The following is a 23163-nucleotide window of genomic DNA, read 5'->3' on the forward strand; positions in this document are numbered from 1 at the left end:
AATATATATTAGATAACCTGTATTAGAAAAATTATAAAATCCCTATTAAAATCCCTATAAAATCCCCCCCCTAGGCCAATCCCGCTTGATGGAAAAGCCATGTCTTGAGGGCACGGCGGAAGGAGGGGAGATCTGGAATAATCCGGATCTCTGGGGGGAGTTCATTTAATGATGGGGTGCCTGATGGTGTGCCTGATGGGGTGCCTGATGGGACCCTCCATCTAGTTTCCACTTCAAAACCCATCCCCCTTTCCTGACTGCAAAGGTACAGCATATAGACATATGTATAACCCACTCCAGTTTAAGACTCCAGGTACCTTACAAAGTATTCATAGCTATGCAATGGCATTTGGATTGGCCAAGTTGACCAAAATATTGTTACAGAGTCACAGGACAGTCAGCTAATCCATTGTTAAAATTACTGTTATTTATTTAAATTTATCGGCTGCCCAAGTGTCATGTTCTTTAAGGTGGTCTGTGTATAAAAAGGCGTCCTTTAAAGCCCAATCCCTACACACAGTGTCAAAAATACCCTTGGATTTCTGGATGACTCTGAATATTATCGATCTGAATCACTTCCACTCTCCTGCTTGACGCTGCTGCCTTCTCCAGCATTGTTCTCCTCTTCACTTTCTTTATCCCAGTCCTTCATCGAGGCTCCCATCATGTAATCGTCTCGCAATATACTCCATGCTGGAGCTTCTTCGGATTTCGACTTATCCTGAGAATTTGGGAATGGAAAGTAGAGGAAAGTTCAGCAGACGATAACTGAAATGGAAAGTTGGAGGTAGGATGGTAGCATCCCTGTATGCCTGAATTGAGAGACTAGAGAAGACTGTTGCTTTCTTCAAGATTAGCGTTATCTTACCCTGCTCAAGGAAGAATTTAGCAATAGCAACAGAACTTAGACTTATCTTATATATAAATAAAAATGTAAATGTTCGTTTGTTCAAAATCTTAAATCTCCGAAAGTTCTTCACCGATTGCTTTGAAATTTTGACACAACGTTGCATTCGAATGCGCGCGTGTTTTATATACCTATATTATATAGATGTCACACCTGTGACAGGTAAAAACATGTTTTTGAAAAACAGCGCCATCTGTTGGACGTAAAAGCAACACACGCTTTTACCAGACTGAGCCACAGCAATGCGTGGCTGGGTACAGCTAGCATACTTATATACTTATACTTCACAGTGCTTTACAGCCCTCTCTAAGCAGTTTACAGAGTCACCATCTTGCCCCCAACAATCTGGGTCCTCATTTTATCAATCTTGGAAGGATGGAAGGCTGAGTCAATCTTCAGCCAGTCAGAATTGAACTCCTGGCAGTGAACTCTGAGTTAGCCTGCAACACTGCATTCTAACCACTGCGCCACCACGGCTCCTATTGACCACCAGCAGTTAACACCTGAATGTGTTCTACTGTCGGTTTGAGAGGAGACCACTATCAACTATCGCTACCCTCTCCATCTCAGATACACCAAGGCCTGTATACTGCACAAGCCAGAAAGATGGCTAAGAAAATATCTACAGACCCCTTGCATCCTGGACATAAACTGTTTCCACTTCTCCCTCAGGCTGCCACCACAAGTGTATTGCATACCAAAACAACTGGACACAAAGACAGTTTTTCCTCCATGCCATCACTCTGCGAAACATCGCATTCCCACAGCACTGTCTTATGCCTAAAGGTATTTACCCATGTAGTAGGGCTGTATTGCTATTATCCTTCTCATCTTCTCATCTTTCCTACTACCTTCTCCTATTGGTACCTTATGATTTATCACTTGTTGTATGTAATCTCATTTATGATTGTATCTTATGATTTATGATATGTGACCTTATCGCTTAGTTGTTTGTATGTACACTGAGAGCTTATGCACTGGAGACAATTCCTTGTCCAATCACATCTGGCCAATAAAGAATATTCCTATTCCTTTCAAATTCATTTACGGAGTATCTTTGACTTAGAAATCATTTGTTTAGGAACTGTTCAAAGTTATGACAGCACTGAAAAAAAAAATGACTGAACATCCCTTACCTGACGGCTGTTTGATGACTTCCTAGCAGGATTTTGTTCCATTTCTTTTCCATCCGTTCCTCGGAGGACGTTGATGAAATCTCTCTTGGAAACCGAGGAGATCAATTTAGCTCGTTTCCTCTCAGAACTGCCTGCTTCTTTCATCTTCTCATCCACATTGGTTTGGTGCTTCCGGACTGCATTGAACAACTGAACCACACCCCTGGAAATTAAAAGGAATCATTAGGCAGCCAGGCTTAATGACAGAAGCAAGGTTTATGGCCCCCCTGACACAGCTTCAACAAGGAAGCATAATTATAGCTGGTCTTCAATTTATGACCACAATTGGGACCAGAATTTTCATTGCTAAGGAGAGCACTTAAGTGAGTCGTGCCAGTTTTAGGTCCTTTTTTTGGCTACAATTGTTAAGAAAATCCGGCTCCCCTCCCCCATTGACTCGGCTTGTCAGACGGTCGCAAATGGAGATCACATGATCCCTGCAACTGTTGTATATTTATGCCAGTTGCCAAGTGTCTGAATTTTGATCACCTAACCATGGGGATGTTGTGACGGGCTAGTAACTTTGAATAGTCATCAAATGAGTGGTTGTAAATAAAGGACTAACTGTAGGGTTAGGATATCAGAAATATTTTTTCCCAATTGCCAAGTTTATTCAAAAGTCAAAGAAATCCAGCTTAGTTACTTAATACAGAGGTCCCCAACCTATGGGCCACAGCCCACTAGCGGTCCATGGCCTATTCGCAACCAGGTTGCATGAGTGGCTGGTTGGTGTGCACACACGCAGCCCCACTCCTGCGAGCATCATGGACACTCGGGGCCCCACTCGCACGAGTGTCGTGGGGGCTCACGGCCTCACTTGCATGAGTGTCGTGGGCACTAGGAGCCTCACGTGCAAAAGTGCTCGGGGCCTCACTTGCGTAAGCAACAGGTGCTCGTGCACGCATGCACGCACCTGTCCCTCCCACAAAACCATCCCCCCTCCAGGCCACCAACCCGGAAACGGGGAACTCTGACTTAATACATTACAGTCTAAACCAGGGCTTTTCAACCTTTTCACCCATTGTACAATTTTTAGGATATGGCAACATCCGAGTATCACCAGTCGCCTAGCAAGGTGTCAAAAACTTGATGACCCCCCAAAAAAGGGAAAAAGTGATAAAGTATAGGTAGTCCTCGACTTACAACAGTTCGCTTAGTGACTGTTCGAAGTTACAATGGCACTGAAAAAAGTGCCCCCCCAAGCCACAGCCGAGCAAGACACCTGCCTGCCCACCCAGCGACTCTCTTCCTCCTGTCCGAGGTTTTCATTGTTGTGAGCGTTTCTGTTGAGGATTGACAGCGGGGGTGGGGTGGGGGGGTGTTTGGCTTTTATTCCCCCCGTCTGCTGGGTGGTTGCAGCAGGTTTTGGTCACTTCACATGACCCTGGGACACTGTGACCGTCATAAATATGAATCAGTTGCCAAGCATCTGAATGTAAATCACAAGACCCTGGAGATGCTGCAACATTCCAGCTGATCGGCGCTTCTTCTGGGCTCAGTGGAAGCGCCAGGATCAGTGCCGAGCTCCAGCTGGAGCCTGGCGCTGATCCTGGCGCTTCCGCTGAGCCCTGACAGCCCTGCAGCTCCAGCCATCTCTCGCTCAGGCTTGTGCGGTGCTGCCACCGGTTCAGCTCATTCCCCTCCCCCACTACCACTACCTTTTCTAGGATGGTCACGTACCACCTACCAGGTGCCAATGTACTACAGGTGGTACCCGTACCACTGGTTGAAACCACATTTTATGTTTTTTTATAAGACATCTGAACTCTTTTGCTGATATTTTATGAGATAGACACATATATAAATCATTCCAGTCACTCAAATCAGCCAAGAATTTGATTTGATCAGAGGCAGATCATCCTGCAAAGCTTTTTGCTTTGCTTTGCTGTAGTGGTTAAGGTACCAGGCTAGAAACCAGGAGACTGTGAGTTCTAATCCCACCTTAGGCATGAAAGCCGGCTTGGTGACTTTAGGCCAATCACCAGGAGACTGTGAGTTTTAGTCCCACTTTAGGCATGGAGGCCAGCAGATGACTTTGGGCCAATCACAAAAAGCTTGCGAGTTCTCATCCCGCCTTAGGGACGAAAGCCGGCTCAGGGACTTTGGGCCAGTCCCTCTAATCACAGTCCAACCCACCTCACAGGGTGGTTGTTGTGAGGAAAATAGGAGGAGGAAGGAATATTAGTTATAATCACTGCCTTGAGTTATTTATAAAAGTACTGTATTTTCCGGCATATAAGACGACTTTCTAAACCCTGAAAATCTTCTCAAAAGTCGGGGGTCGTCTTATACGCCCAGTCGTCTTATACGCCGGAAAATACGGGTATTCTATTTTATTCCTTTACACATGTGGTTTGGCATATTACTCATCAAGTTTTCTCTCCCCCCCCCTCGCTCAAACTCTATATTTTAACTGGAAAAGTTGGGGGTCGTCTTATACGCCCAGTCGTCTTATACGCCGGAAAATCTTTCCAAAGCCCAAACGTTCATTTTTACCTTGTGGCAATCCTCTGAAGGTTTCTCTCAACTTCTCTGTCTGTGACAACATTTGGCTTCACTCGGCACAGCATTTCCCATTCTCGCTTTTTATTCAGCTGGGTTACAAACACAGGGAAGAAATTAGCCACTTAACAGAAAGCACTGAAGGAAGAATCAACCCTTTCTAGTTAAAAGGTTGGCATGAAAACACCCTCCAAGCTATTATCTGCTACAGGAGAACACTGGCGTTACGATGACTGATACTCACTCTTCCACACTAAAGAGCAACTTTAGGGAAGACACAGAGAAGAATTACACACACACACACACACCCCCGCAGGAAGGATACATTTGCTTCCTTTCAATGAAATTGAAAAAGTATTCTTCAAAAGTACCCAGAAGCTTCAGTTAGTTCAAAATGTGGAAGCCCACGTAGTTTTGTGCAACTCTGGATTGGCACACATGTCATCTCTCTTACGGGAGCTGCCCTGCTTGCTGATTGGCTTCTGGCTCCAATTCAAGGTCCTGGCTGACCTGTTTAAAGCCCTACATGGCTTAAGGCCAGCTTATTTGAAAGACTGTCTTTTTCCCAGTTGTGTCTACTTGACCTACCAGAGCAGGGAGGCAAAGAATGCTACGGGTTCCCTCTCTTAAGGAGGCCCATCTGATAGGACCAAGACGGCCCTTCTGCATAGTGGCTTCCTCTCTGTGGAGCATCATCCCTGTAGAGATAGGATTGGCCCCCATCCTATGTGTTTTTAAAAGGCTCTGAAGATATGGTTTGGTCAGCTGGCCTGATGACCCCAGGCTGATACGGAGCCCATCAACGGTTTAGTTGTTGTTGCCAGGGGGGTGGGGGTTCATTGGGTTTCTGCCTGGGGAATTCTGGGAGTTGAGGTGCACACATTTTAAAGTTGCCAAGATTGAGAAACACTGATTTACACTCTGTGTCCTGCATACAACTTATTTAGCAACTAGTAACTCCATTTAATATGCTGTTATTAATAAGAGAGGGAAAGCTTCAAGGCTTAGACCAGGGGTAGGTAACCTTGGCTCTTTTATGACTCGTGGACTTCAACTCCCAGAATTCCTGAGCCAGCCATGCTGAGGAGAAATGGAGAGGTTTCCATGCTGAGCCATGCCGGCTCAGGAATTCTGGGAGTTGAAGTCCACGAGTCATAAAAGAGCCAAGGTTGCCTACCCCTGCTCTAGACAGAATTAGTTAACAATAGATAACTTGCCAAAATTAGGGTTTTGTGATTTCATAGGGAATCCTTGACTTAACGACCATTCATTTAGTGACTGTTCAAAGTTACAATGGCACTGAAAAAAAAGTGACTTGACAATATTGTCCTTGCACTTAAGACCATTGCAGCATCCCAATGGTTTTGTGATGAAAATTAGGGCAGTTGGCAACCAGCATGTAGTTACATGGCTGGTCTCAGGCCATGGGATCACCATTTGCAATCTTCCCAGCCAGCTTCTGACAAGCAAAATCAATGGGGGAAGCTGAATTTCCTTAACACCCATGTGATTAACAAGTGCAGTGATTCGCTTAACGACGATGGCAAAAAAGTCGGGTGGAAGTTACTCAAAAACCGCCTTGCTTAGCAGTGGAAATTCTGATCCCAATTGTGATCATACGCTGAGGATGATCCATATCCCAACCTACTGCGCATGTCAGAATTCAATTATATTTCATTTCTAGCTACCTACTCTGAAAAAAGATCCATTTCTTACTCTTTGTGGATTCTGTCATGCTACGAAAGGGGAGGAGGGAGCAAGGGGGTTTATGACTCTCACTTCCTTCATTTAAATTACAAAGGACTGGATGTGATTCTTATCAAGAGGACTGACCATAACAATATGGCCATAGCCTTTCATCTACTGTCTCTCTGAAGTCTCCCTTCTGCAGGCAGTGAGGAAAAAGGGGTGGAAATGTAACGCCTGGGTCGCTCTTGGGAACACTTAAAACATTGAATGGTAGGGGTTGGCCCCTCAGATCCTGTCTAGAACGCCTGCAACCATCTTCTCTTAATAAAGATGCCTGCTGGAAGAGATATTCCAAGAGTTCTGTCTTCTTAAGATGTAAAGTGGGATGGGTCCTTATAGCGCATCTCTTGAATGCTAGCAGTAAATATGCTTCCCCTACCTTCTTCCTCTGCTCCAATCTTTCTTGTTTTTCTTTTTTTCGCTCTACATCCTGCTCCTTGTTTTTCAACAGGATAGTGGGCTTGTCACTAGAAACCTTTTTGTTAAGCACTTTGGCCATGGCTTCAGCCCATCCAGCGTTTCCTGCTTCTTTGGATTCTGCTTCATCTTTAGGTGTATCTGGGGTCTTAGGTGTATCATCAACTTCATCATCCTGCTCTCCATCATCACTTGAAAAGCTATCTTCGGGAACCCCTGAACTCCACTCAGATCCTAAAAGAAACAGAATATCCTTGTTACTTGCACCATATCCATTATCTAAATTTTTGTAACTTAATTCAAGTAAAAACTCCATCACTGTTTTTAACTAATAGCCCACAAAGAACAAGGGGAGCGTGTTTCGTTTCAAGGAAACAATGAGAACGTGCATTTTGCGCAACCAAGATGATTTCTGGCAGGACCAAGATGGGGTAGTGCAATCCATCTACATCTGCTTCATCTCAGACGGATTTTGATACTATTGATCACTATATCTTTCTGAACTGTCTAAGGCAGTGATGGCGAACCTTTAGAGACAGAGTGCCCAAAAACTGGCCCCGCCCCCGCTCCACCCCCTGCCCTGCCCCCACCCCGCCTGCCCACAAGGCCACTCACCGCCTCCAGGGCCCACCGATCGCCCAGCAGCGCCATGGCAGCCACGCCCTCTGTCCGTGCCCCGCAGCATCAACTGTGCGCAATGGGGCATGAGGGCAGAGTCTTGTCTATGCTGCCTGGCTGCTATGTCCTTGGCTGCGCTGCTCTGTGTGGGCCACGCTCGGGGGCAATTGTCCTCCAGGAGGGCTGCTGGTGAGGAGGGGGTCGCGGGGGAGGCAAGTCTGGGGCAACGGCACGTGTGTCCACAGAGAGGGCTCCGAGTGCCGCCTCTGGCACCCGTGCCATAGGTTCGCCACCACTGGTCTAAGGATTAGGAGCGTAGAGCACCCTATTTATTCAACAGTCTGAATATATATTAAGGGAATTTGGATTGAAAGAAGATATGAAGAAAAAAAATTGGAAGAAGAAACTTCAATTATCTGTGCTATGCTAATTTGGTTACTTGATAGCCCAAAAATGGAAATCTTTTCTCCCAAAATCAAATATAAAGATCTAATGACAAAGGTACAACAACCAGTTTTAGGATTGACAATGAAGAGGTAGATTTCTTCCTTTTAGGATTACCCATTAACAATAAAGCAGTGGTTCTCAACCTTCCTAATGCCGCGACCCTCTAATACAGTTCCTCATGTTGTGGTGACCCCCAACCATAAAATTATTTTCGTTGCTACCTCATAACTGTAATTTTGCTACTGTTATGAATCGTAATGTAAATATCTGATATGCAGGATGTATTTTCATTGTTACAAATTGAACATAATTAAAGCATAGTGATTAATCACAAAAACAATATGTAATTATATATTGTGAAATATTTATTTCTAATTACAAATAAATGAATTTTTGTCTTGACGCATGGTATAGCATGGGTAACAGTCTTAATATAACAACTGTAAACTACATTGCTACATTTTGCGACAGTATGCGTAAAAAGCCAACGTCAGTGCGAAGGTTGAGATTGCTTCTTTCTCATCAGATCAGAAATTTTTGGGGCAGTCTTTGCAAGAGCACAACGAAGATCATCTTCCACAACAAGTCTACTTCTGTATTTAGACTTGATAACCAACAAGCTGGAAAACCCTGTTACACAAAGATATGTTGTTGGAAATGGAAGAAGAAGGCACAACACAGTCTCAGACAGAACAGGATATGACTGCAAACACTTGATCCAGAATTTTGTAACTGGCATTGTAGAGAAATCAGTTCTCACTGCATCGCTGTTAATAAGTTCAATGAACTCCTCTTGTGCTGTCTCAGGAACATTTTCAACTTTGACTGTGAATGGGCTTCTGGCAAGTGCAAATGGGGTGTCAGGTAGATTTGGAAAGTACGATGAAATTTCGTCTGCAAGCATGTGCAAGTGTTCTTTCACAGAAATTATCATCGTAATCCTTTTGTCTGGTTCAATGTCATGTTCCTCAAAGAAAGCAGATAAGGTAGGCAACATGTAAATTTTATTTTCATCCAATTTTTTTTGCCACAGCTGAAGTTTCATTTGGAATGATCGGATCTTTTCAGACAAATCGAGGCACGTTGCATTTGGTCCTTGCAGTGATAAATTTAACTCATTCAAGATGGCAAAGATGTCAACCAAGTAAGCTATTTTCTGCAGTTCACTTTTATCGCTGAAAAGTGCTTCGAACTGCGGTCTTGCTTTCTGATTAAAAAACGTTTTGAGTTCATCACGAAGCTCAAAAACACGTTTTAAAACTTTTCCTCTCGACAACCATCTCACTTCAGTGTGAAATAGCAGAGCACTCTTCGGCGCATCCAACTCGTTGCACAGTTGCGAAAACAGTCGACTGTTTAAACTGCTCGCCTTTACAAAATTGACAGAACTTATGACGCTTTTCATTACTTCTTGTAACTCTTGTGGCAGCGTCTTTGTTGCTAATATTTGCCGATGAATCATACAGTGAGTTCCGATGACTTTTGGTGATTCATTCAGTACCAAACGTTGAAATCCAGATTGACATCCTAGCATAGCTGGAGCACCATCTGTGCAAACACCACAAACCGTTTCCCAAGAGATCTTATGCTCTTTCAGAAATGAACCAACTGTGTCAAATACATCACGTGCAGTAGTTGTCGTTTCAAGAGGTTTGCAAAAAAGAAACTCATCTTTAAAGTCGCCATCATTAATATACCTCACGTAAACCAGTAACTGTGAACAGTTTGCAACGTCTGTAGATTCATCAAGCTGGATACTAAATATTGGAAGCAGAGCAGATTTAATTTCTTGGATTACCTGATCAAGAATATCAGCAGACATGTCATCTATTCTTCTGCAGACAATGTCATTAGATAAGGAAATTGCACTCAATTTCGTAACAAATTCGTCTCCGATCATAACTCGAACAATGTCTTTGGCTGCTGGCAACAGTAAATCCTCAGCAATGGAGTGAGGTTTCATAGCTCTGGCGATTCTGAGTGCCACCAAATATGAAGCTTCAACGGCTGCTATGTTTTGTTCGGGGTACTTGCCACCAGTGTCAAGTCTGGCTTTCTTGAGTCCATCAGCTTTGCTTCTAAAACAGTTGGTATCCTTGCCGGCAAAGCTCGGATGCTTGCTATCAAAATGGTTTTTTAGTTTGTTCGGCTTTATAGATTCGGCTGATAGAACTTCACAACAAATAACACATTGTGGTTTCTCAATTCCTGCTGTAATTATTGAGGTAAAACCATACTGTAAAAAATCCTCACTATATTTTCTTTTCTTAACGTTCTTCTCTACACGATTCATTGTCATGGGATGGTTTGCTAATGAAAATAATATATAACAATAGCTTCAATCATACAAAAGATGATACATGGCATAGTTCAGTCAATACAGTTCATTAAAGTTTCCTATGATTTACCATTCTCTCTGTTGTTGTTTTTACACACCTGTTACAATCACAAGGGGGCAGTATTCACATCAATCACAGCTGAATATAAAAAGACCGATCAGCATCCAGATTACCGTAAGTTCCCATGGTACAGATATTATTTTTTTTTGCAATAGTTGATGATTTTACAGTACATGATTTTACATTTACCCAGTAATTATAATTCATGAAGTGTCCTTTTACCTCCGATATTGCTGCTTTCAACAGAGTAGCTGCTTTCAACACAGCAGCTGCTCTCTACACATGTGACTGGTCCACATAAGTACATTATGGCGCCAAACCCTGTCACATACACCTGTATTTGTACGGGGTGTATGTTATAGGGTTGGCGCGATGATGTCATCACGCCGGGTACTCGTATGTGGGCGTATCTGCATGTGGGCGGACCCACCTGGAGACAGATAGAGGAGTGGTGTCTCGGTTCCTAAGACCATCGGAAATATGTGTTTTCCGATGGTCTTAGGCCAAGGCTTTTCAACCTTTTCACCCATTGTACCACTTTTAGGATATGGCAGTATCCGAGTACCACCAGTCGCCTAGCAAGGTGTCAAAAACTTAATGACCCCCCCAAAAAAAAGGAAAAAAAGGAAAAAAGTGATAAAGCACAGGTAATCCTCGACTTACAACAGTTCGCTTAGTGACTGTTCGAAGTTACAATGGCACTGAAAAAAGTGCCCCTCAAGCCACAGCTAAGCAAGACAGTGCCTGGCGGCCCTCTTCCTCCTGTCCAAGGTTTTCATTGTTGTGAGCATTTCTGTTAAGGATTGGCAGCGGGGGGGGGGGGGTGTTTGGTTTTTATTTCCCCCATCTGCTGGGTGGTTGCAGCAGGTTTTGGTCACTTCACATGACCCTGGGATACTGTGACCGTCATAAATATGAATCAGTTGCCAAGCATCTGAATGTAAATCACAAGACCCTGGAGATGCTGCAACATTCCAGCTGATTGGTGCTTCTTCTGGGCTCAGCAGAAGTGCCAGGATCAGTGCCGAGCTCCAGCTAACAGCCCTGACAGCCCTGCAGCTCCATCCATCTCTCGCTCAGGTTTGTGCGGTGCTGCCACTGGTTCAGCTCATTCCCCTCCCCCGCTACTTTTCTAGGATGGTCGCGTACCACCTGCCAGGTGCCAATGTACCACAGGTGGTACCCGTACCACTGGTTGAAAAGCCCTGTCTTAGGCGACCCCTGTGAAAGGGTCGTTCGGCCCCCAAAGGGATTGCGACCCACAGGTTGAGAACCGCTAAAGGAACAAGCAGTCAACAAATATGCAATGGACCAGCCCTTGTCGCAAGCAGCCATGAAGGCCTTGGAAAAAATATTCAGATGCTGTGATATGTGATCACATGATATATCTACAAAGATCACAATAACATAAGCAACAGTATTCCCTGTGAACACTATGAAAGTGAATGTTGGACCCTGAAGCAGGATAGAGTATCGACAGTAAGATAGCCAAGAAAACAAACCAATGAATCATCAAACAAATCAACCCAGAATTCTCACTGAAGATGCAAATTACAGGCTCAAATGATCCTACTTTGGATATAAGATCAAAGACCCAGCTCTTTGGGGAAGAATCTAATGCTGGGAAAGGTGGAAGGAAAGAGACCAGCAGCCAGGAAGGTAGACTGAGTTACAATGGCTATAAGTGAACAGTTTTAACACCTGAAGGATCAAGTTGAAAACAGATCCTCCAGGGGGAAATTTTATGTGGTCGCCAAGGCTCCACACCAACATAAACTCTCAATTCCACTACCTTATGAGGAAACTTCATCAGCGTAAGGTTTGGAGGGGCAAGAAGACTGCCTTTTGTGAAGCAATTAATATCGTGAGATCCTTAGTGCTCTGAGCTTGGTTGTTTTCTTGCAGACATTTCATTGGTAGATAACATTGCTAGTACTGATGTTACCTAGTTGGAAAATGAAACATCTGCAAGCAAACAACCAAGCTCAGAGAGCACCAAGGTCCCCACAATTCAACTCTGAGCTACAAATATTCTTTTCTAGCGGCAATTAATATCGAGCAAAGAAATAAATCAACCCAAGAAAATGAGGGCTCCTTGGTGCTCTCTGAGCTTACTTGTTTTCTGGCATAAATTTCAATTACCCAAACTAGATAACATCATCAGTGCCTACCACTGATGTCTGCAAGAAAACAAGCAAGCTCCGAGGGCAGAAAAAACCCTTCATTTCAACACCGAGCTACAAATATTCTTTTATTGGCAACCCAAGAAAAGCGAGTGACCCATAATCATGTGGGAGGCTGAGAAATGGAAAAAGCTACAGACACCAGTTCTAATGAGCTGGAAAAGGCGGCGATGTTAACCAGACACCCCCAACAGGGACCCCTTTATCCTACACTTCCCGTTATAAATACAGGAGTCGGTTTTAATTTGTCCGTCGCTTTTTAAGCAGAAACCCTTTTTGTCTTTCTCCACAGCTGCCGCTGCCTCTTCTCCCATCGGCCATCTATTAGCCGGCTAACCAGTTGCAAATCCCCCCCCTCCCAGCTTTACCATTATCGCTTTCTTCCAATTCAGCGCCGAGAACTTTCGCTTCCCCACGTGGATCCACGGCAGCCGCCGCCATCTTGCTCGTCCCGACCCTTAAGCGATCCGGGGGAAACACGCAGCCGTCACAAAAGTTCCGGGCAGGACTATTTCTAGAGAGCGGACGCGGATGGGCAGGATTTTTACCTGTTGTGTGCCCACGATTTAATTCTTGATGGGAAGAACGCAATAGCGATTGGAAGGGGTGTGCTACAGTCAGTTAGGAATGACGGGGTGATCTGGGGGAACCTGGGTGTCTCAGCCCAAGGTAGCGCACCTCTCCTAGAGTCGCTTTGGCAGCGAGATGGACGGCAAAGAAAGGAAAAAATGGAGGGAGGTTAATGGAAGGAAGGAAAGAAGTAAAGGGAAGGAAGGAAAAATAAAGGGAGAGGGGGTAATGGAAGGGAAAATGGAGGGAGGGTAATGGAAAGAAGGAAGGAAAAAATAAAGGGAGGGGGGGAAGGAATGAAAAAGAAGTAAAGGGAAGGAAGGATGCAGGAAGAAGCCTGCAAGAAAGCGAGGGTCGATCAATGCAAGAAATGGAGGAAGAAGCTCTTGTAAAACAGGATTTGGCAAGTCTACTGGAATTTCATTCTGAATGAATGGACTCAGTGGGTGACTTATAATAAAAGGCTAAGAGCCAGGCTCTGAATGGTGCTCCCCAAACAGTGTTTCTCAATTTCAGAAACTTAACCCAATTAAGTTGCCTTTTGAAAAGCACCTTTGGGACAAGGCGAATGATCGAGACTCTCCATAGATATTCAGAAACTTGAGATATGTGGACTTCAACTCCCAGAATTCCCCAGCCAGAATTCCGGGAGTTGAAGTCCCCAGGTCTTAAATGCCTGAGGTTGAGAAGCGCTTGATTTAACGGCCATTATTGTCGTCATTAATTTCCTATTTTAATTGCTAATGGTTCATTTTAACTGCTAACGACCCATTTTAGAGCTAATTAAGTTCGCATTTGAGGGCTTATTTCCCATAGTAATGGCTAATTTTTTTAACGGGAGGGGAGGGAGGGCCGGCGTGCTCACCCAAATAGTTATAGCAAAGCTCTTCAAACTTGGCCCTTTTATGACTTGTGGACTTCAACTCCCAGAATTCCTCAGCCAGGCACGCTGGCTGAGGAATTCTGGGAGTTGAAGTCCACAAGTCATAAAAGGGCCAAGTTTGACGACCCCTGAGTTATAGTCTCGCCTTCCTCTTCCTCCCTTCTCGCTCGTTCATACTAAAACGGACACCTGGGGAGCGCGTGCCCGCCTCGAAAGAACATTCCTGGGCGCGCGGGCGCGCCGAAAAGGCGGGAAAGCGGAAGGGGGCGGTGCCCAACGGGAGCGGTGGGGGAGAAAAGGAGGTGCCCGCGTGCTCGACCTCCCTGATGCCCCGCCCACCCCCGATCGGGCCCGAGCACGTTCGAGCGGGAGCGGGAGGAGGCGCGTGCGCGCGCGCCGGCAAAGCATCAACAGGGAGGGGAAAGAAAAGAAAGAGAGACAGGAAGATTAAGGACCTTCCGCCCGGAGGTTTGTCCGGAGCAGGTATCGTTGAACGTCGGCAGGCCGGCCGAGGGTATAGGCAGAGCAAAGCCGGCTTCGGTGGAACGAAAAGAGTGAAGGAAGAAACAAATCAATAAAATAAAATAAGCCGGGGAGGTGATTTCGGTGGGAGGGGAAGCGGGAGAAAGAAGAGCCTGAAAAAGGGCATGCGCGTGGGTGGGGGGGGAAAGGGGGGGTGGGCAGCAAAAGCGGGGAAGCGCGTGCCGTGAGGAACCACGCGGGCGGGGTCTGCGCGTGCGCCGCCGGCGGCTCCCGCTCATTGGACGAGGGGGCGCGTGGCGCTGACGTAAGCAGCGATCTCGGAAAGGAGGGAGGAAAGGAGCGGTTGAGATGATCAGGGTGCGATGTAGCGGTTGTCGCCCTCTAGGGGGCAGCAGCTCCAGTTCCAGATGAAACGCTATCAGACTTTTTTGCATGGGAGATTTTTTTTCCCCCGCAGGCTGGAAAGTTAGAAAAATGCCTAAGAAGAAAGCCAGGGCCAAACTACTTTCCAAGTAAACTACATGTATGAACAGTTCATGAATCCCCCAAGAGTTGAGCTGGTTTAGAGGAGACTTTATAGGGATGTAAAGCAGTGTTTCTCAACATCAGCAATTTTAAGATGCATGGACTTCAACTCCCAGAGTTCCCTAGCCACTATGTTGGCTGGGGGAATTCTGGGAGTTGAAGCCCACACATGCTGGCTGGGGAATTCCACATACATCCATGCAACACTTTATACCAGGGGTCTTCAAGTTTGGCCCTTTTATGACTTGTGGACTTCAACTCCCAGAATTCCACAGCCAGGGTGCCTGGCTGAGGAATTCTGGGAGTTGAAGTCCACAAGTCATAAAAGGGCCAAGTTTGAAGACCCCCTGCTTTATACGGTTGCCTTTTGTTCTCACTCCTCTTTTTGGAATATCCTCTTCAGCAACCATGATTTTCAGAGTTTTCCCTTTCCTGTCCATTCTTCCTTCAGGTACAGATAGTCCTCAAATTATGACTACAGTTGAGCCCAAAATCTATGTTGCTAAGTCAGACATTTGTTAAGTGAATTTTGCCCCATTTTATGACCTTTCTTGCCACAGCTGTTAAATGAATCACTGCAGTTTTTAACAACACGGTTGTTATGTGAATCTGGCTTCCCCATTGACTTTGCTTGTCAGAAGGTTGCAAAAGGGGGTCACATGACCCCGGGATGCTGCAACCATCATAAATAGAAACCAGTTGCCAAATTTGATCGCATGACCATGGGGATGCTCCATCAGTTGTAAGTGTGAAAAATGGCCATAAGTCACTTTTTTCAGTTCTGTTGTAACTTCGAATGGTTACTAAATGAATGGTTGTAAGTTGAGGACTGCCTGTATTAATTTTGTGATGCAATTCTTGTTCATTCTGTCTTGTTTGTGCACTTTTGTGTTCAATCCACGCTCATTCAGCACTTCTTCATTGTGTCTCGAATCCTTGTTTTACATCACACACTTCTTAACTACTCCATTCCCAACACACTCAAATTTCTTTTATATGTTTATCTATTTATATCCTGCCTTTGTTATTTGTACAAATAACTCAAGGCAGCAAACGTATCCAACACATCTTCATCCTCCTATTTTCCTCACAACAACCCTGTGAGGTGGGCTGGGCTTAAGAGAGAGCGACAGGCCCAAAGTCACCCAGCTAAGACAAGACTCAGCTCAGCGTCTCTTGCTTTCTGGTCTGCTGCCTTAACCACAAGATTATGTTTCTTGTGATGTATCCAATTCGTATTTCCATGTAACTGGGTGGAAAAACATTCTTGAATTAAGCTATTTTTGCTTCTTTAGCAAATGCAGGAAGTCCTTGGCTGATGACTGTAAATGAGCCAAAAATTGTAATTGTAAGTTGATTATAAGTTGTGGTCATTAAGCAGATTGCTACATGATCACACCTGATTTTATGACCTTTTTTGTGGTGGTTGTTAAGTGATTGTCCCAGTTGTTAAACAACACCATTTTAGCTAATGGGTGTTTCTGGCACAAATGCCAAAAACAGTCATGTGATCATGGGATGCTGCAAATGGTCCTGCATGAGGGCCAGTTGTCAAGGGCCCAACATCTGATCACATGACCAGAGGGCTCATGAACTTTGAAACTGGGTCATAAGTAGCCTTGGGGGGGGGGTGTCTGTCATAATTTTGAACAGCTGCTAAGTGAATAGTCATATGTCAAGGACTATCTGTAATCTTTCCTTGCAACTCACTACGTAACCTATTCTAACTTTCTATCAGTATATACACATCTTAAAATTTCTCCATACATTTTGTGATTCCATCAAAGTACAGGTAGTAATACAGTCCTTATGTCACTAAGTGACGCAGATGTAAAGTGTAACATCACATGACTGTGCAACTAAATGACAGCCAGTTCTGGCATTTCCGATGGGTGTCATTAAGCAACTTCTGCACCAGGGTTAAGCGTGATAATCACGTGGTTGCCATTTGTGATCTTTTGCCCGCTTCCTCATTGACTTTGCTTGCTGGAAGCCAGCAACAGGTTGCAAATGGAGATCATGTGACTGCAGGATGCCCCAGGGTCGTAACTGTGAGACGTTTGCCCGGTGCCTGGATCATGTGACCATGGAGATGCTGCAATAACCGCAGCTACTATAGGCGATAAGTATCACTCGGCACCAATAATAAGTTTAAACCATTGCTAAATGAGTGGTCATTAAGTAAGGATTACCTGTACTCAAATTAATCCACTTGCTAACCAGTAAAATGAATTCCTTTTTACTCTGTGCAGCCAGTTCCCTTGAATTTGTTTTTGAAACTACAGAAAGTTACCCATCATACTATACAATGATTCACTTTGAAAAATTAGGATTTATAGGGTCAGAGTTAGGTAGAGCTTGTTTCACCTGAATCTAATGGAGAGGAACTCGGGAAACTTCTCAGCGCTTAAAAATTGCTAGATGTGGTTTTTTTTCTTTTTTTGCAGTGGCTGAATATCCATAAAGCATCATTCAAAAGAAGGCAGTTAAGTTACCATTGCATCTTAGGAAGGTTCATGGATCACCTGGCTTCATTTAGTAGTAAGTAATGTTAACTCTGGAATTGCAAAAAATAAAAAATAACATTTTTTAGAAGGAAGAATGTTATTTAACCTTTGTAAAATAGGTTAAATTTAGCATTAGACTCTGGGTTGGTGAAGACAGAACATGCTTCATATATGAAACACAATGTTCTTAACGTTATGGAATAATCCAAATAATGGAGATTGTGAGTTCACTGTCTCTGGAAGTTTTAAGAGACTGAATAGCCTCCTCTTAATAATGGAATAATTATACAGCAGATTTCAGACAGTTGGACTCTAGCCCCTAGTGATGTCTCTTCCAAGTCTATAGTTTTGTGGTTCAAAGGCATTTGCCAACTTTTTTATACACCACTGAGATAGATCTGCTCTTCTGCTTTCTGTGGAAAAAAGGCAAAAATCAGACAACTTAGAATAGGGGTGTCCAACCTTGGCAACCTTTAAGACCTGTGGAGTTCAACTCCCAGAGTTCCTCAGCCAGGAGTTGATGTCCACAAGTCTGAAAGTTGCCAAGATTGGACAACTTAGAACTTGCAAATTCTTACTTTAAAAAAAATGCCTTAAAACTGAATAAAGAAAATATATGAATGAATCTCTTAAATAGTGCAATTAATCTGTTGTAGCAAAATCAGCCAAGAGTATTATGGCATGTTAACAACTAAAAATATTTTATTACAATATAAACCAAAGGCATGCCGGCTGGAAATACTACAAACATTAATCCCAATAGCAACATAAGGAGGGTTGTTCTTAAGCTTTATCAAACTCATCTCCATTTTATCAGATGGCATGTAGAACATTATTATAAATCATATGGAGTGGAAATGAAGTTTATTTAAACATGCTGTCTAAAGATGGAGTGCATTTTTAGATAGCATGTTGATTCAAATAAGCTATCCATAAATACCTACCAGAGAGTCCCCGTTTTTATCAGAATTATAATAGGAAGTTTAACCTTTAGAGATGGTCCTCGGCTTACGACCATTTCTTTAGCAACCTTTGAAGTTATAATGGTGCTGAAAAAAGTGACTTGTGACTGGTCCTCACACTTACGGCTTTTGCAGCATTCTCATTGTCATGTGATCAGAATTTGGGCACTTGGCAACCAGCATGTATTTATAAGGGTTGCAGCATCCTGGGGGTCACATGATCATCCTTTACCAAGTTTTCATACCAGCTTCCAACAAGCAAAATCAATGGGGGAAGCCAGATTCACTTAATGACCTCAGGATTCCCTTAAGCACCACAGTGATTCACTCAGCATCTGCAGATATGAAATTAACAGAGTTCATTGCCTCACTTAGTGACATAGGTTCTGGTCCCAATTGTGGCGATAAGTCAAGAACTACCTGTTTATATTTCCTTTCTTCCCCAGTAAAACAACTTTGCAGTCGTTGGTCTGCAAAGATTTGTGTAACCTCTAGATGGCAGTAAAGATGCTTGGTTGACAAACAGACCCACTGTTAATCAACATTCCCTTCTAGGGCTAGGAGCAGACACAAGGGTGAGTCAAAGCAAGGATTAAAAGAACATCACTGTTCTCATGATGTCTACCTTAACCACTAGACCAGGGGTAGGCAACCTTGGCTCTTTTATGACTCCTGGACTTCAACTCCCAGAATTCCTGTGCCAGCATGGCTCAGCATGGAAACCTCTCCATTTCTCCTCAGCATGGCTGGCTCAGGAATTCTGGGAGTTGAAGTCCAAGAGTCATAAAAGAGCCAAGGTTGCCTACCCCCGCCCTAGGCTGGCAGGTGGAACAAAATGTCCTTCTCCTTTCCAGAATTTTTGCTTCTCTGAAAGTGGCCATTTTCTATCAGAGGAATTTTAAAGGGAGAATCCAGTGTCAAGTTTGTAAGAGAGCATTCTATCTGGCCATGACTAAGGGCAAAGGTTTCTTGTCTTGTTACGTGTGCTAATCCACACAAGGACACCAAAAGTTGTCATTCATGACTGCTGTCCTGAATGATCACTTAACTGAATTGTAAAAAAACCCACATAGCTTGCATTTCTTAGTGGTTTTATTTCCGCTTTGGGTATTTATAAACATAGACTACTAGCCTATTCAAGTGGAAACTTCACCCACTGTCATAGCGCTTGTCCATGATACTTCTACCGTGATAAATCGGATAACAATTAAGGTGCCAGCAGACTTATTCTTCCTTGCTTAGTAAAGGAATCATGAGATCACTTTGTTGCATGTCACTCTGCACTCGCAAGCAAATGGATTTTCTCCATCCAGTTGAATGGGTGAAACATGCATAATTGATACAGCCCGTCCTCAACTCACAATCACACAGCTAGGACCAGAATTCACACCGCTAAGCAAGGTGGTTTGTTCTGCGAGTCATGCCCAATTTTACAACCTTTTTTTGCCACATTTTTTTTAAGCAAATCACTGCAGTTGTTAAGTGAATCACACAGCTATAAAGCAAATCCAGCTTCCCTCAGTGGCTTTGCTTATCAAAAGCTGGCTGGAAAGATCACAAATGGGGATCACTTGACCTCAGGACACTGCAGTTATCCTGAATGCATGCCAGTTGCCAAGCATCCCAATTTTCGTCACGTGACTGTGGGGATGCTGTGTTGTTTGTAAGTGTGAGCAACAGCTGTAAGTCACTTTTTTCAGTGCCATTGTAACTTCAAACTGTCACTAAACAGAGAAGTGGTGAATGCTCCAACACTGGAGGTTTTTAAGAAGAGACTGGACAGCCATTTGTCTGAAATGGGATAGGGCTTCTTGCCTGAGCAGGGGTTGGATTAGATGACCTCCAAGGTCCCTTCCAATTTTTGTTGTTGTTGTTGTTAGTTGCGAAGTCGTGTCTGACCCATCGCGACCCCATGCACAACGTTCCTCCAGGTCTTCCTGTCCTCTACCATCTTCTGGAATCCATTTAAGCTCACGCCTCCTGCTTCAGTGACTCCATCCAGCCACCTCATTCTCTGTCGTCCCCTTCTTCTATTGCCCTCAATCTTTCCCAGCATCAGGCTCTTCTCCAGTGAGTCCTTCCTTCTCATTAGGTGACCAAAGTACTTGAGTTTCAACTTCAGGATCTGGCCTTCTAAAGAGCAGTCAGGGTTGATCTCCTCTAGGACTGACCGGTTTGATCGCCTTGCAGTCCAGGGGACTCGCAGGAGTCTTCTCCAACACTGTAGTTCAAAGGCCTCAATTCTTTGGCGTTCAGCCTTTCTTATGGTCCAACTTTCACAGCCGTACATTGCAACTAGGAAAAACATGCTATACGCACTTTTGTTGGCAGGGTGATGCCTCTGCTAATATTATTATTATTATTATTATTATTATTATTATTATTATTATTATTATTATTATTATTATTATTATTATTATTATTATTATTATTATTATTATTATTCGAGGACTACCTGTATATTAAATTCCGAGTATGTATGTTTATAAAATAAGAGATTGCAGAACTTTGGCTGTGTTTCTTATAGCGATGATTGATCCTCAGTCAGCATCCAGGTTTCAAATGTGTCGACGCTCAGCGTTCTGCTGATACAGAAGGAAGAAATTTGCTAAAGGAAGCCCACTGTTTATTTTTAAAATGCATATCAGTTTTGCTCTTTCACAGATGACCCTTTTGACAAGCCACCATGTCGAGGATGTTCCTCTTACCTTGCAGAACCGTACATCAAGTGTGCAGAATGCAGCCCGCCTCCTTTTTTGCTATGCTTGCAGGTAAATTATATTTACAGGGAGAGTTTTATGAAACGATGCTAGCAAAAGGAAAATGTTTGCTGGAAAGGTTTCTGTAAATAACAACAGTGACAGAACACTTTTTGCTTGTGATGAAATGGTGTTGGCGGGAAAGGGAGGCAGGGACCCTGTATTTTGTGATTCCTCAAAACTCCTTGTATCAAGAATGGAATAAAAAATTAACCTTGTTTTCCAGTGCTTCACAAGAGGATTTGAATACAAGAAGCATCAAAATGACCACTCCTATGAAATAATGGTAAATGTACAGTTCTAATTAATCTGTCTTGCTTTTATCAGTTGTTGTCATCTTATCTTTTTTATTAGATTTTCATTCTGCCTATATTCGTTTACTAATAACTGAAGGTGGTACATACTTAATGCTCCTTCCTTCTCCTATTTTCCCCATAACAGCAACCCTGTGAGGTGGCTTTTATGTCTAAGACAGGACTAGAACTCACAGTCTCCTGGCAATTAGCTTAAAGCAGGGGTCTTCAAACTTGACCCTTTTATGACTTGTGGACTTCAACTCCCAGAATTCCTCAGCCAGGCACGCCTGGCTGAGGAATTCTGGGAGTTGAAGTCCACAAGTCATAAAAGGGCCAAGTTTGAAGACCCCTGGCTTAAAATCACCCAGCCAGATTTCATGCCTAAGGCAGAACTAGAACTCATAGTAGTCTCTTGGTTTTTAGGCCAGCACCTTAACCCGTACACCAAATTGCCTCTTTCTTTGTGGAATATGTCCTAACAATACAGGTGTAGGGAAGTTTTATGTTTAGGGGTACCCTTTTAAATGATTACTTCACTCACTGAAAGTATAGGAATAATAAAATGTCAGTATCAAAAAACTTGGGAAAGGCATTTTTAAAATACTTCTATTTATTATTTATTTATTTGTTAAATAAATAACAGCTGGAAGTGACTGCTGGGTTAGTGGCAGACTCCACCCCCACCCCCACCCCCGGTTCTCTGCTCTCCATTGTTTCATCTTTTTTGGTTATCATATTGATGTATTCTCATTATGCTCTTTTTATTGTTCTATTATCTTCTGTTCTCTGAACACTCTTTTCATTTCTTCCTTTTTATTGTTGTAAGCCACTTAAGGTAGCCCCACGGTGAGATAGGCGGCAAATACATTTAACAAAATAAAAATTCTTTTGGAGGGTTCTCAAATAAAATGGACCTCAGAAGCCTCCAATTAATTTCCTGTGCCTTGTTTTTCCAGAGGGAAAAAAACACATGCTTCTTAATTTGATAGTTTGAACCTGAATTGCAGTAGTTTAATTTAGCAAGAACCACCAAGAAAAAGCTGGGAAAATATAGGTTGTCCACATCAGTCTTAGAAGATAACAAACCTGTAATAAACCTGTTTTTTTTTCCCAACTGGGTAGACTCCAGATAATGTTGATTTCAACCAATTTCCACAACCCCCAGTTGATGTGTCCCGTTGGGAGAATCTGAACGAAATGTTACTTATGTAATGCTTTTGTTCACACAGAGTTTGAATCAGAAAATACCTTTGTTAATAATTTGTCATGCAGAACAATTAACATTTTCCAATCCATTAACACTCCTAAAGCAAGTCGTGCTTTATTTTAATCGCTCACGCCACGTTCCCTCCAGGATTAGCTGGCCCACAGCTAAATTAGCAAGAAATTCTTTGTTACGTTTTATAACAATGCTTCATAACTAACAATAATTACAGCTTGAGTAATGTTTACTTTGTGTGGCATAATTAGTTAAAATTCCTGTGGAGTGCTGCTGGAACTCTTAAAATGTCAGCATGCAGGAAGCAGTGTGCCTCAGTGACCAAAGGGTTCATTTGAACTATTCTGCATGTTAAATCTGTTAGTCAGCAATGGACGTTGTAAAGCTCATTATTGGGTTTTTTTTTTTAGGGGCACCATGGGCAAATAAGGGTATCATTCTCTATGCCTGCGGGTATGAGCAAAAATGAAATCCACCCATTCCCACTGGAACAAATTCAAAACTAAATTGAATATAAAGAAACTTAACAGAATTGGAAGGGACCTTGCAGATCTTCTAGTCC

At 43.4% G+C, this 23163-nt stretch overlaps 2 protein-coding genes across 2 annotated transcripts in view; one reads left to right on the top strand and one right to left on the bottom strand.

Annotated features, from left to right (window-relative positions):
- Positions 1 to 439: 439 nt before the first annotated feature.
- On the bottom strand, positions 440 to 12860 carry RRP15 (ribosomal RNA processing 15 homolog). The gene is made up of 5 exons (XM_015823305.2): positions 12766 to 12860; positions 6713 to 6984; positions 4579 to 4676; positions 2044 to 2245; positions 440 to 721 (listed from the first exon to the last, which is right to left on the bottom strand). Exons 1-5 carry the CDS (start codon positions 12836 to 12838, stop codon positions 560 to 562), a joined length of 807 nt encoding a protein of 268 aa, XP_015678791.1. The 5' UTR covers positions 12839 to 12860; the 3' UTR covers positions 440 to 559.
- A 1452-nt stretch (positions 12861 to 14312) lies between these two features.
- The window catches only part of TADA2A (transcriptional adaptor 2A), a 57326-nt gene continuing 48475 nt past the window's right edge, over positions 14313 to 23163 (top strand). Inside the window, exons 1-4 of the mRNA XM_015823306.1 lie at positions 14313 to 14333; positions 17306 to 17399; positions 20992 to 21098; positions 21313 to 21372. Of these exons, the coding sequence (XP_015678792.1) occupies positions 17375 to 17399; positions 20992 to 21098; positions 21313 to 21372 (192 nt within the window). The 5' untranslated portion in view covers positions 14313 to 14333; positions 17306 to 17374. The remainder of the gene's footprint in view (positions 14334 to 17305; positions 17400 to 20991; positions 21099 to 21312; positions 21373 to 23163) is intronic.

Source organism: Protobothrops mucrosquamatus, unplaced genomic scaffold (genome assembly GCF_001527695.2).
Source record: "Protobothrops mucrosquamatus isolate PMUCROS unplaced genomic scaffold, P.Mucros_1.0 scaffold1829, whole genome shotgun sequence".
In the NCBI taxonomy this organism is placed as follows: Eukaryota; Metazoa; Chordata; class Lepidosauria; order Squamata; family Viperidae; genus Protobothrops; species Protobothrops mucrosquamatus.